Below are 15,130 nucleotides of genomic sequence, written 5' to 3' on the forward strand. Positions count from 1 at the left end.
CTTTTGTTGGCATTTGTTGTGTGTCTTCATCACTTCAAATTGAAAGTTTGGAGGCGGTGTAAACTTACACCCTACAATGGAAAATGGGGGGTGGCATATTAAGAAGTACTCGCTTAAAAGTAACGATTAATCATTTAGTATGGATTTATCAAGTGGATAACTTTTCTAAAGAATAGTAAAGATATGGATAACTTTACTATAGTATAGTAAATTAGTAAAGTGTAGGTTATTGGTAGTCACCTTGAGTCTTCGGGTACCATGTAGGGGCTTAAGCATCCTAAGGATGTAATCTAAGAACTACCAACCCCCATACCTCACAGCGTCTGTCCACTATGTTAAAAGCGGCTATGGGGTAAATAACCATCTTCGGTCGCCTAGCGATTACGACTTCAACTTGGTAGCGTATGTTCCCTCAGTTAGGGAGGCTACCAAATTCCTCTCTCTCTGCATTAGTTGATGGCGGTCCGGGACTGTGATTTGGGTTACCTAGGCAACATAACCGTACCTTCTAGCGTCTGTTCTCCATGTCAAGGGCGGATGGAAAGCACAATCTGATTCTGTCAGTCCAAAAAAACAAAAATCCAAGATGAGTCTGACTCACATTGAGCGGCATCCTGGTCTGCTTCTGACTCCAGAAGAGCGGCATTGTCTTTTTCTTACCAATGGTAGAGGTATAAACTGCCAAACCCCCCATCAAATGTCAGGAATAGAAGACGGCCTTATGTCCTTGGTCGAGGGTGCTGAAATCTTCAAGGGTAACGTGAGTACTCAGGCCACAGGTCTGAGTGCCACCGGAGTTACTGTGACTGCGACGAAAAAGACGAATACCCCGGGTACTGGGATAAACAAACCGAACAGATTTTTGACCAGACAAGAAATATTGACTTTGGACGATAGAAACGACATTCTTTCAGGTCTGAAAGGGTGAAACCTTTATGAGACTGATGAGCAGAACTTACTTTTGGTGCCCTCTGAGCTGCTAAAAGCGAATGAAGACGAACAAAATCCGGAGACCCATGACCCTGCAAAGGCAGACCCAGGACAGAACATAACGAACGCAAAAAGTTGGCGGGTAACAAACGTTCTCTCCGGTATGTCGGAACGTTAGACTCACGACATCCAGCGTCTTTGACCTCCAGGGAAAAGCGTTTGCGGCGTAAACATACCTACCACATACAAAAGTATGAGGCTATGCTAAGTACTACTGTTGTGGAGGTCAATCCAGCCAAGACTACGACCGAGCCAAACCAGATGACATCTAAATATGTGCCCCACGCTAGCACTGGACCTAACACGATCACCATCTTGGAGAATCTTGGCATACGTCCATCTAAATCAAAGAGAGCCACGTCGGGACCAAATTTGGCACGACTAAGTCTGCTAGCACAACTCCCAAGGTTCTATCCGCAATCCACTCGAGGAACCGCGACTGTTGCCAATGGTCCAGCAAGCAGGTCAGGTGAAACGCAGGTGTCTGAGGGTAAGCGGCTGAAACCATCAACTAGCTTAACATCAGCACTTGAGCTACAAGTAGCCATCATAGATCGTCAAGTCTCTGAACTCCAACGTTATTAAGTCGAAATGTCTTCTCAATTGTATGCATTCACTGGCTCAACTAACACAATATTACGTCGAGTTGATATGGGTTCCAGGACATGAGGGCATCCGAGGAAGTTTCTGATGAATGCGTAGCTCTATACGTAACTCTTGCTCAAAGGGATACTCACACTCCCTTGGTGATAGATGAATGGACTTTGAGTGAGACGGAACTGAAGACTTTGAGTGAGACGGAACTCAAATATCATCAATTGCAGTATATCCAAAATGATCTGGACACTCTGACAAAGGATAGGACCAGGACACTTTCGTCTCTTAGCAGGACTTCGATTAGGCTTCTTACGGGTATAATTACTGGGGACTGCATGGACACATGTCGGAACGTATGGGTTACCCACGTTGTAGCTATTGTAGAAGTTGTTAAGATGAACAGAAGGAGGAATCAGTACAAAAACTTCCATGTGACGGCCCGGCCTTACAAGAGCGTAGACTACTACATCTTGGTAGAGTTTATTTCATGATGTGGACTGTCTCAGAGATGTGTCACTAGTAAATATGATCAGATTTATTAGAATGGTCTCCGGTTTCATTCTCACGGAGACCATAGAAATCACATATCCTAGGGAGGGAATAGTTTCCCTCCCTCCCTTTCATGTATGAATTTTCAGCATAAAGGGGAATAGTATTTCTAAGGTTACCACAAGGCCTCCGAGTGAACTCGCTAATTTCCGAGCAACACACGTAACCTAACCTAAGGATAACTTTACTAAAGCATAACTATAGTAAGGAATACCAAAGTTATTGTTAATTTTTCTTAGGAAAAGTAAGGTTATCGCTAAATATTCCTTATAATTACACATTATCCCAGTTGTTCTTTAAAATTTCTTTTGCCATCTCCATTTTGATTTAAAATTAAATAACAAATACATTATTTCTAGCACATAAATCTCCCAAAAACTAAAAATGAAAAATCCAAAAAGAAAAAAATCACATTTAAAAGCAAAACTCATAAATCGGTTAAAAGAATACTGGAGGAAAAGTAAAGAAAATTCCTTAGAAATCTATAGCATTTTAAACACATGAACAACAGCAGTAGCAAGCAGCAATCACTTGACGTTAAATGCAAATTTATTATCCTTTTTATACGAATTCGCTTTGACTGGCACCAAAGAAGATCAAGAATATAAAAAAGGCAAAAAAAAAATCTTAGTAAACGATGACAAATGTCCTTTAACAAATTATGCAAATTTTCTAGACTCTGGATATCAACAAATAAAAAATCCTGTCTCTTAACACCCGCATAAAGCAAAAGAGATTTTTTGGGAAGAAGATTTCTAAAGATTCTTTTTTTTGGGGTAATAAAAAAAAGTTTGCATTTTTTTGCCGGCCAGTTGTAAGGAATTTTTCTAGTCTTTAACAGTATTATAAATAAGTTTGTTCACATAATTAAGTCTTTAAGGTTTTTCGATTTTTTTTTGCGCATAAAAGGAATCCGTAACCTTTTTTTTTGCTTTTATTGGCAAACGGCAGAACGAAATGATTTGATGGTGTAAAAGTATGTTGACTTTTTATTATGAATTTTTTATTAGACAATTTCGATTGTAATAAGGGTGGTTTTGTGGATAAATATGTTTAGAAAAATACCCTATAATACAGCTATATGGAAATTAAGAATGAAAGTACTTTACATTACTTCTTAAGTTACAAATCATTGGGTTGTAATATACAGTGCAACACGAAAAAATCACCATATAAGGACACCATTACGTGATAAAATACCAAAAATAAAGAACCTTGTCTCCCAGTTTTACACAAAGTCCTGCACCTTTTTTTATTTGCCCCCAAAGATTTGAGGCCTCGGTATAATTTTTGCAAAAAAGCGATAATTTTCTCAGGCTCATATCTTGCAAACAGTTTGGAATTTTGATTTACTCTCTGAGGCAAAGTAGTAGCCCTTGTCATAAAGAATAAAAATTGTGAACATAGAAAATCAAAAAAACTTCATCTTCAAGATCAAAAACGCAAAAAACTTTAAAAAATTCTTTTTTTTTTTACCTTTTTTCCCCTGTTCAGGTTCATAGGTAGCAAACCGTTCAAAATTCAAGAAAAGAATAAACTACAAAAATGTACCTAAGATCTCTATAAACAACTTTCTAGAACATATGAACTTCATAGGAATGATTCTTAATAACGTTTAGATAGGTCAATATAAGCAGTAAGACAAATTTAAAGGAATTAAGTGTTTTGGGCCATAAATTATTATAAACTAAAGCATACTTTTAGGCAGCTTTAAAAAATGTATTTCAAAATTTATTTTTAATTTATAAAGTTTTTTGCGATTTTGATCTTGAAGATGAAGTTTTTTTTATATTATATGTTCACAGTTTTTATTCTTTATGACAAGGGCTAGAACTTTGCCTCAGAGAGTAAATGAAAATTCCGAACTGTTTGCAAGATATGAGCCTGAAAAAATGATCACCTTTTTGCAAAAATTACACCGAGGCCCCAAATCTTTGTGGACCATAAAAAATGTGTATGACTTTGGGCAAAACTGGTAGAACCGGGTCTTTTTTTTTTTGGTATTTTATCACGTAGTGGTGTCCGTATATGGTTATATTTCCATGACTCAAAAAATTACACACAGTGATATATTATTTAACAGATCTTAATAAGGTGTCAGCAGACATCATAATTTAAGTTGCTCCATTTCAAAGGGATATTATAATGATCGATAGCTTTCAAATATGATACTAATAGAGATTCCAAATTGTATTTTTAAACCTAAATACTGGATTTTTAGGCGAACTTTTCTAACGAACTCAAGGACAATAGGAGATTTATTAAACGATATTTATTAATAATATTATTTTGTATAGTGCTTTCAAAATTCGTATAACTCTCCAATATATTTTGTTGTTTTCTAAGTTCATTTTTTAATGTGGGTAGATTTTTGTTCATCCTTTCATCATACATGCTAGCGACTGACTGAGAGACATTGTCATAAAAACTAAACGAATTGAATTTTATGACAATGTTTGTCATTTGTAACAGTTGGTTGTAATGTCAACTAACCCATCATCATATTTCTGAGATGATCATTATTTAATGTTTCATAAAGAGAAATGAAATAAATGTAGTGGAAGATAATCTAATTATGGTCACTTATATGCAGTATTAAAAAAAAACTAACAAAACAACACAACACAGAATTTATAACAAACAAGTTATTTAAAAAATATATTTTTCTCAATATATTCTTAAACATTTTTTTTTAGAAATTTCTAAAAACTATCAAAACAACCTGTCAAATTCTTTACTTTTAGTCTTGTTTACCCAAGAAACTTTATTTTTTGTATTTTTGTTTAGCCTAAAAGTATGCCAACTAATGTTATTTTAGCCAACAGTCTAAAAATATGCATTAAAAAGTCATTCTATAATAAAAACATGTTAATAACAAAATTTGTTTACTTTGTTTACATTGTTTAGTCTTTATTCATAGGTTATTTATGAAATCATTGTTATTTTAAAGGTGCTGCTCTAAATTAAAGGGTTGGTTTTCGGTTAAGGTAAACAATGACAGTTGTAGTTGTCATAGTTTAACACAATTATTAAATAAACCCCTAAACAAATGCTGACAAGCATTAAATATTAATCACTGTCAAATAAAGAACACGAAATCAAATTTTTAACAAACATTATTTTTAAGAATTCCAAAAACTCAAAAGAAAACTCAAGTTATAAAATTATGTACTAAATAATTAACTTAATTTATATCCTAATTATTACATTACCTTGTTTCCATTTCTCTTTCCAGGTTTGGTTTCAAAATCGCCGCGCCAAATGGCGTAAAACGGAAAAATGCTGGGGCCGCAGCACAATTATGGCTGAGTATGGCTTATATGGTGCCATGGTTAGACATTCGTTGCCTTTGCCGGAAACTATTTTGAAGTCGGCTAAAGAAAATGAATCTGTAGCACCCTGGCTACTAGGTATGGATAATAAAAGTAAATGCAATAATTGTATCACAATAATAATTATTTATATTAGAATAAGAATTTCAACATAGTCGGAAGGAAAATTAACATAAAGCTTTTACCAAGGGTAACTTAAAATAATTTAAACTACAAGTCCCATTGTGTTTTATTAAATACTAGTTGACCGCTCCGGCTTCGCCCGGTAGCATTTACTAATGTTAGTTCTTCATGTTTCTCCAACCCACATACACCTGCCTGTTCTTATTTATTTGCAAATAAAATATCTAAATTTGTACTGCATATTTTAGTGAGCTTTTTTTATTACAGTTGACTGGACTCAACAAAAAAATCCGAGTTTTAACCGGAATTTTTGAATTTTTTTCTTTACAAACCATCTCCTTTACAAACCATTTCGAACCGAATAAAAAAAATCAGCCAAATCGCGCCAGCCGTTCTCACGTGATGTCATTACACATGTAGATACTGATACCAGATTTTTTATCCTTCTGTTGCACCTCCTTCAAATATACGACCATATCTAAATAATTGTATAAAATGTTTCTTATTTTAGTCTATATAAAAAAATACGGTCATTCAAGACCCTTGATATCTGTTTGCTGTTACCAAATCCGTTTTGCATAAAGTCATCTAAACTAAAATAAATACGAGTGGAAACTAGACGCATTATAGATGAACGACGCACTTATGCTGAACACTGCATTCCTATAGATCTCCCGAACAAAGGACTTTTCAGATGACAGAATTGGCAAAAGTTTAAATTGTTCATTGCAAGAGCGTCATGCTTATATTTATTTTGCTGCTGATAATTATATTAATTATGCTTTGAAGTTTGATAATTCTCAATCTCCCAGTCTGAACCCATAGTTTTTGAAGAATTTTCTCTATGAGAAGATCAATAGTTTTCGGATCAGCTTCAGGATCTCTGGATTGAAATTATAATGCCTAAGAGTTAGATTAGGTAATCGGGCAGCACTCAAAACCTTCGTTTCATACAGCTCACTTGGGTTCATTGATCGTTCCCTTTCTGGTATCTGAGGAGAAAATAGAAACAAAAAAAATAGAGAAAGAGAAGTAAAAGAAGAGGTAAATCTATAAATTGAGTGAAGTAGGCAAGAGAAAAATATAGATAGACATTGCAGGAATAGGAGGAGAGAAGAATTTAATAGAGAGTTGCTGCGTCACTATGAGGTGTAATTAGTATGCTAGGTCTTATCAAAGGTCTTCCAAAGTAGTAGGAATAGAGTCAGATTAGTTCCTGACATTCTGATATTTTAGGATTTATGATTATTAATTGATAGCATACATTAAGTTGAGCTGTCTGTCTTCAATGTTTTAAAGGTTCTAGGATGTATTTCTTTTATTTAACAATTTCTTGGTGATTATACATAGGTTTCGGGTCCTATTGACAAATATTAGTGTTAAAATATTCCGAATAGAAAATTTATTTTTATACTTAATGTCATGGAACGGGAGAAGAAGCCAACAATTGTTTTTCAGTATTGTAAAGGGGCATTGAAAAGAGTTGGGGCTTCACCTTATATATCGTTTATTAGGTCGACCCAGCAATTATTTGTTTGTTTCTTGTCGTATACTTTGGCTTCCATAATGAAGTATATTCAGCAATTTATGATCCTTGATAAAGACAATTAAGAATTGAAGACAAGTTGCACGATCGTGTGATCATGTGGTATAATCCAGCGATATCTGACAATGTATAGTTCTCCAAAAATAGCGCTTCAGTGTCGTTCTACCAACTTTTGTGTTCTTTGCTTTGATTGGTTTTAGTACGAATGAGAAAATCAAATTAATTTCGTTTATATTCCATTCCTACGAACTCAGACTTGAGACGTTAAAACTTGAATAATAAGGGGTCTTTCATTAACCCACCGTTACTCGCAACTGATCTGATTGATATAGGCAAACATTTTTTAATTGTAAATTTTTTTAATCACCTTAAATTTTAAGCTATTTTTTGATAAAATAATATTTTTACTGCAATTTTTTTGGTATTTCTTTTTAAATACATTGGCCCATAATCATAGTCAAAAATAAAGTACATTTTAAGAGAATTAAACTCGACTTTACTTAAGAGTGAACTTTAGGTCTATCATAGACAAGTTAAAGTAGACTTCTGACGCTGAAGTCGACTCTAAATATAAAACTAGCTGAAGTTGTTTTTAACTCGTTTAACAACAGCATCAGCTGTTCTTCGCCGAGTAAAAAAGTTCGTCACAAAATAAGTTGATAATCAGCGCTCGCTGTTGACGGTGATGGCCTGGCCAACGTTGTTCTCAAAAAAATATGGACCGAAGTCGCTGCCAGCCCAAAATCCACACCAAACAGTAACTACTTCCGTCACTGATATCATCCCAAATTTCACAATTTGGTTTGTAGACGTACCCATTTATCAAGAAATGGGCCTTATCGCTGAAAATGATTTTTTGATGAATATCGGTCGTTTATAAAACTTATTTCGTTTCAATTTCATTTATAAAGGGTGTCTCAGTAAGTATGCTCTTCATGTCTTTAATTTTAAAATCAAAACACGTATTTCTTGAGAAAATTGTGATTTTTTTATTGGATTGTAAAGAAGACATGTTCCGATTAAGTGGGGAAAAAATATTCGTCAAATCGCCCCACTGCTCTGATGACATAATGACAATAGGTCATTACTCCATTCATGAAATTATTCATGACTTTTGAAATTCGTGAAATTTGAAGTTGTAGAGAACGATGCACAGTGGTATGAGAATAAAAAAAGAGGGAAATAAATCTGTAACTTCTAAACCCTTACGCCGATTTGAATGAAATTTCACATGCGCAAAGAGGAAGTGTAGTCGAGTTTAAGTTTTGAACTTGGACCTCATGGGCACACCAGGAGCGGGACCAGGGGTTCCCAAAGTAGGACACCTCGGGTATGTTCAATTTTTAAAATGATCCTATTTCTTCGTTTGTGTTCCGGTTTAAAAAATTACACATATAGAATCTCCTAGTCGAGCACTATATAAAACCTCATCGTAGCTATCAATTATCTCTTATAGCTTAGGAGATATTCGCATTTGAAAATTTAATTTTCAACATTTTTACCCACCCTACTCCAGTTTTTTGGTGACCGCGGCTCCAAATATTTCCCGATTTTATCCATTTTTCTTTTATAGGATTAACAATAGATCTATATATCAAATAAAGAAAGAAGTGTTTAAAAATCATGGCTGAGTCCAAAGTTACATGCATTTGAATTTAAAAAAATTAAAAAAGCGATTTTTCGCAATTTTTTTGGGATAAAAGTATCTTTTTAAGTTATCTAAAAAATTTCTAAGAGGATGTATAATGAATTTGTACTTTTTGAAAAGCTAACTTTACGCCAAATATTCTATATGAAAAAAAAATATAATAATTTTTGATACCGACGGGATCAGGTCCATTCAAAAAATGCCTATTATTTATGTAAAATTCAACTTTAGAGCAAAAATTCTCAAATCGCATACTCGATATCAAAATATAGTAACCCATTTTAGATGGCCCAATAAGTTCTTAATTATTTTGTAAAGGGTTCCGATAACCCCGCCCCTGATATGGATATTATAGACAAAAAACGAAAAAATCCCATTTTTGGGATTTTTCAAGATTTTTTTGGGAATTGCGGGATACTTGATAACAAATTTTAAAATTTGTTTTTATTTTTCCATTTTAAATAGAAAACTCTACATAACTGTGAAATTTCATTAAAAACTATTCATAAATAAAAATTTTATTTCAATTTGAAAAATTTGTATCTATGCAAAATGCAATAAAAAACATCTTTTGTCATATTTTTCAAAAAAGTATTCCATGAATTTTTTAATTGTCAAAAGTTATATACATTTTTGAAAAGTAGACAAAATCCTCTATCCATTGGTATATAACATGTCTACCTTATGTTTTTTACGTGTCAAATAAATTAGGGAAAACTTAACAACTGGCTGAGAATCGACGCCCCTGGAACATCCCGATCGACGAGCCGTTTAGAAATGCCAGATTTATTTCCAAAAAAAATCGATTCTGCCCCACTGTGCAGCAGTGTCTTTGTAACTGACTAGTATTCGGAACATGATCGGTTATTTATCAAATAAATAAAAATTCCAACCAGAGAATTAAAGATCATATGATGGAGTTATAATGCATGTTCTCTTTATGCGGCTACTAAGTGTTTAGTGTGTATGTGTTACGAGTTGCCGAGCGTAATATCAACTATATAACAAATTCAGGTTGCTTCTAAGATTGGGATTCTGACTGAGTAGTGTGATATGGTATCACAATGGACTCATGGATCTAGATATGTGTCTTAGCTAACATGACTGTTTCATTTTAAAATTCAGACAGTAAGAATATTTACGGCCATGGTGTATAAAATCAGTGCTAGTAGTAATATAAAGTTGTCGTAATGAGTATAAGTTTTAAAATGAAAATGAAATGGTTCTAAGATAATCGAATTATGTATCGTTTTCATTCACTGTTACTAATGGTTAATTGATAAGGACATATCTATATCTATGTGGAATTAATTAACTATTTAGATTGTTATTTCTTTAGTTTTCTATATAAAATTAGTTTTTTTATTTAAGTACTAACAAACATGAAGTTTGTGCTAAGTACTCGTACTAAATATTTATCAATAACAACTTCAGACATACAATATCATTTGAATGAGTACTCACTCTACTAGTATTACGCGTTTAAAAAATAGTTTCATTTAAACAATTTATTAAGAGCATTTGTTTCTATTTACATTGAAACTCAAATGGTTTTATGGCAATGAAATTTTATTATATTTATTGTTTTTTGATTTGCTGAATAGGTGGGGGCTTGTTTAAATGTACTTGAATATCAGTTTTTTGTGTTTGTATTGATCAGTTTTACTTTGAACATTCTTTAAATAAAAAAAAACAAAGATAAACTTTTAGTAACTACAATTGAGACAGTTATTAAACAGTTAACCCCTACAATTGATACAGTTAGTTGATTTTTTCTTCTCCCTCTTCTTTAATCGTTTGTAATTTCTTCAATATGGATCCTTATAGTAAGGGAAATTGATCTATCAGTATCAGAGACCAGAAATTAAGAACTAAAAACATAAAATTTTAAATTTTCATCGAAAAATATAAAAAAAACATTGGCGTTCAAAATTAAATATTTTTCTTTTCAATTCAAAAACAAAAGAACTGAAAAAATCGTATAATTTGACTATTGTAAACAATGTAAGAATCAAGTAAACACGAATTAAATAGCTGGTTTAGAAATGCTTCGTTCTCAAAATTTCTAAATGACATAGACATTCGAATTACAGTTTTGATTATGAATTTTTTAACTTTTCCTTGAGGTAGAGTCACACATGGCAAATATTTGACGAAAAAGACGTAAGCGCTAAATGAAATATATTTTATTTCTTTTATTTATTGTCAAAAACTCCTTTTACTTAAGACAATTCAAAACAAATATTTAGTTTTATTTTATTTGATGCTGTTTGATCTTACAAAACACTTGTAAGAGTAAACACGTCAAAGAAATGTGTACTAAAAAAAACTGGTTACGTTTTTTTGAGTAAATATTTAGGCATTTTTTGAAATTGACGGCTTGAATTTTTAATTTATTCAACAAATCAAAATTTTTTGGAAATAAATCTGGCATTTCTAAACAGCTGTGCCAATCGGTATAAAATTTGACGTGAGCGTAGACAAGGAGTATTCGAGTTTAAGTTATTGAAATTGTTCCTACAAGTGCTCCAGGGGCGGTGCTATGGGGGCTCAAACACTTGCCATTTTTTGTTTCCCATCCGATTTCAAAGATTTTTATAGTTTTGAAATACTTGTCAAAAGGTCAAAGGGAATCCCGCAATTCCTAAAAATTTCGTATAAACAGGGATCCCAAAAATTGTTTTTTTTACAATTTTGTCCATAGCGTTCACATTTCCGGGGCTGGGAAAATACTTTGGGGATAAACAGGGAACACATCAAAGTTTCCAAAGCTGTTTTCTGATCCCAGCTTTGGGATTTTGGAACATGTGGCCCAAAGTTGAAATTTTGATAAAAAACTAACTAATAGTGCTATTTAATTTTTTTTTTTTTTTTGGTTAAAAAAAAATTCGGGTTCAAAATTTTTTTTTTCAGATTTTGACCCATTGTAGGTCCAACTTACTATGGTCTTATATACGTCGTTGCAAATGTGTTCGAAATATCTATCATTAGATATCCATATTGTCTATGTTAATGTCTTAGTAATCCAGATATAGGTAAAAAAATAGGTCAAAAATCGAGGTTATCCTGGTTTTTTCCTCATATCTTAGCTATTTGTGGACCAATTTTGCTGATTTTAAATAGCAAACTTCTCGAAAGCATGTCTGACAGAATTATTGAAGATTTGGATCCCGAAGATATCTGAGGTCTTCAGAAAATTGATTTCAACAGACGGACAGACAGACAGACGGACATGGCTTAATCGACTCCGCTATCTATAAGGATCCGGAATATATATACTTTATAGGGTCGGAAAAATGTGGAAATTACAAACGGAATGACAAACTTATATATACCCTTCTCACGAAAGTGAAGGGTATAAAAATAGGTCAAATTACGAAGGGTTTAGGGCAGCATATTTGAAAAAAAGAAAATTTTTTTATACCAAAATATTCTCCGTAAAGATACCTTACAAAGTTGAAATTTTGATAAAAAATAGGTCAAATTACGAAGGGTTTAGGAGCGACATACAGAACCATAAAATTGTTATATGTTCTTAAAGACAGTTTTTTTTTAATAAAAAAAGAGTTAAGTCACCTTTTCGCCCAAAAAAACAGAAAAAATCTACTATTTTTATACCCTTCACCTTCGTGAGAAGGGTATATATATAAGTTTGTCGTTTCGTTTGTAATTTCCCCAGTTGTAAAGACCCCAGATATCTTTGGGATCCGAATCTTCAATAATTATACTTTCGAGAAGTTTCCTATTTTTTTTTTTTTTTTTAACGTTTATTTATTTATCGAATCTGCCTTACTTAGGCCTGACAATAAGTAATAAAATCTTATAACTAAAATTAAAACTAAATGCTCTCTGACGGGAGCGTTGATGTTCATAAGGGCCACATCTTAGCGGGGTGGTAGATCGGCTCTACGAAGCCTTGATCTTGTTTGGATCTGTGTGAGATGTCTTGCAAGCGGGTTCGGGTGGTTCCACAATTTCATGATGTATTTCTCACGGACATTCTTGAATTCGTCTTTAACTAACGGTACTTGTAGGTCTCTATGGATGTTCTCATTTCTTATGTACCAAGGTGCACCTGTCATTATCCTAAGAATTCTCGATTGGGCCCTCTGTATAAGTTCAATACTGGAATTACTGGCCGTTCCCCACAATTGGATTCCATATGTCCAGATTGGTTTTAAAACACATTTATACAGGATGACTTTATAGTCAAGGCTTAATTTTGATTGGTGATTGAGTAACCAGTGAAGGCTAGAGGCTCTTAACTTCATGTGAAGTCTCTTGGCTTCTATATGACGACGCCAAGTAAGTCGTCTATCCAAGTGAATACCAAGGTATGTAACAGTTTCCTATTTAAAATCAGCAAAATCGGTCCACAAATGGCTGAGATATGAGGAAAAAACCAGGACAACATCGATTTTTTACCTATATCTGGATTACTAAATTATTAATATAGACAATATGGATATCTAATGATAGTTATTTCAAAGACCTTTGTAACGACCCTACTAAGTTGGACCTACAATGGGTCAAAATCTGAAGAAACAAATTTTAAATTTTAGAAAAAAAATTGAAATTTGAAAAAAAAAAAAAATTAAATAACAATTCGAAAATTTAAAAAACAAAATAATTTTTTTTAAAATTTAAAAAAAAGAAATTTGAAATTTAAAAAAAAAAAAAATTTTAAATAATTCCAAAATTTTTTTTTTCCAAAAAATTAAAAAAAAACTTTCAAAAAAAAATAAATTTTGTTTATCTAAAAATATTTAAAATTTGTATTTTGAAGTATAATCTGTTGAAGGGTATATAAGATTCGGCACAGCCGAATATAGCTCTCTTACTTGTTTAATTTAAAATCGTTTATTTTTGGATCCATAGCTCACTTACTTTATACCTTTCACCATGAGTGGCAAGGGTATATATAAGTTTGTCATTCCGTTTCCAAAAGTTGAAATCAACTTTCCGAAGCCCCCAAATAACTTACATACACGATTCATACATCAATATCTCCGAAATTCTTTCGGCTCGGACGCTATTTGCTGAAATATAAGGAAAAAACTAGGACAACCTCGATATCTGGATTACTAAGTTATTAATATAGACAATATGGATATCTAATGATAGATATTTCAAAGACCTTTGCAACGACGTATATAAGACCATAGTAAGTTGGACATACAATGGGTCAAAATCGGAAAAATATATTTTTTAATCCGAATTTTTTTATTCATCGAAAATTTTTTAATTTACTTACTTGTTTAATTTAAAATCGTTTATTTTTGGATTCATAATAAATATTGCTCTGAAATCGTTTGTATATTATTGATAATTTAGTTGTCTAACTAACAAACAAAATTTGACCAATGTATTGGAAAATATTCGGAAATTGTAAGAGATAAATAGCATACGCAAGGATATTTTTTCAAGACCTAGCAATTTCCAAAAAAATAAAAATTTTTGAAATTAAAAGGGATACTAAATTTTACATGTCGCACAGTGGTATGGGTTCATACATTTTTTTGCAAAAAGTAGAAGGAGTGCTCCTATGATAATAATTTGGTACACTTGGCAGTTTCATATAAAAAAGCTAAATATTAAAAATGGTTTATATCGGATAGTCCCTATAGGTACCTCCCATACAAGGGTCCTTCCAAAATAACGTTGTATCAGTCATAAATTCTTAAATAATGCAGCGATCTTATTTAAATTTTGCATGTGTTAATTCCAAGTGCCCAGATATCATACTACAAAGTATGAAGAAAATCGGTCCATATTTGAACCTAGTCCATATATAGGTCCCTTTCTGAAAATAGTTTTATCGTTCAAAACTCACATAAAAATAATAGTATCGTGATGAAATTCCACATAAACAATAAACCCAAATCTATCTGTTAAGTTTCATAAGAATAGGAGCATAATTGTTTCTATCCCCCATATAAAAAATAAAAGCCTAAAAGTATGCAAAACCATTTATTGTAAATATGCATTGCAATTTATTGTAAATATTCATATAAAATATTGAGTTTTATCACAAAATTTATAATTTTGTTTAGCGATCGCAAAAAGTCGCAGATTTTTTTTACATAAAATGAAAGAAAATATTCCAGACATTCAGTAACACGGTACTAACACGGAGATGGACCGAGCTAACTTATTTTTTTTCTAATGAAAACTGCAAATGATAAATTTTTTGGAGCCATTTTGATTTGCTCAGATCTCTTAAACTATATATGTAATTTAAATATTTTTTCATTCCGATTAAATTCAAAATACTATATTTTAATAAAAATGCTCTAAAACTATTGGAACCATATTTATTGTATAAACAACTGAAATGTAATAAAA

General features: G+C 32.4%; 1 protein-coding gene across 1 annotated transcript in view; it reads left to right on the forward strand.

Annotated features, from left to right (window-relative positions):
* Positions 1-15,130, forward strand: part of Vsx2 (Visual system homeobox 2) — a 233,765-nt gene that overhangs the window by 178,106 nt on the left and 40,529 nt on the right. Inside the window, exon 4 of the mRNA XM_065509541.1 lies at positions 5,372-5,561. Within this exon, the coding sequence (XP_065365613.1) occupies positions 5,372-5,561 (190 nt within the window). The remainder of the gene's footprint in view (positions 1-5,371; positions 5,562-15,130) is intronic.

The sequence above is a fragment of the Calliphora vicina genome, chromosome 4 (genome assembly GCF_958450345.1).
Source record: "Calliphora vicina chromosome 4, idCalVici1.1, whole genome shotgun sequence".
In the NCBI taxonomy this organism is placed as follows: Eukaryota; Metazoa; Arthropoda; class Insecta; order Diptera; family Calliphoridae; genus Calliphora; species Calliphora vicina.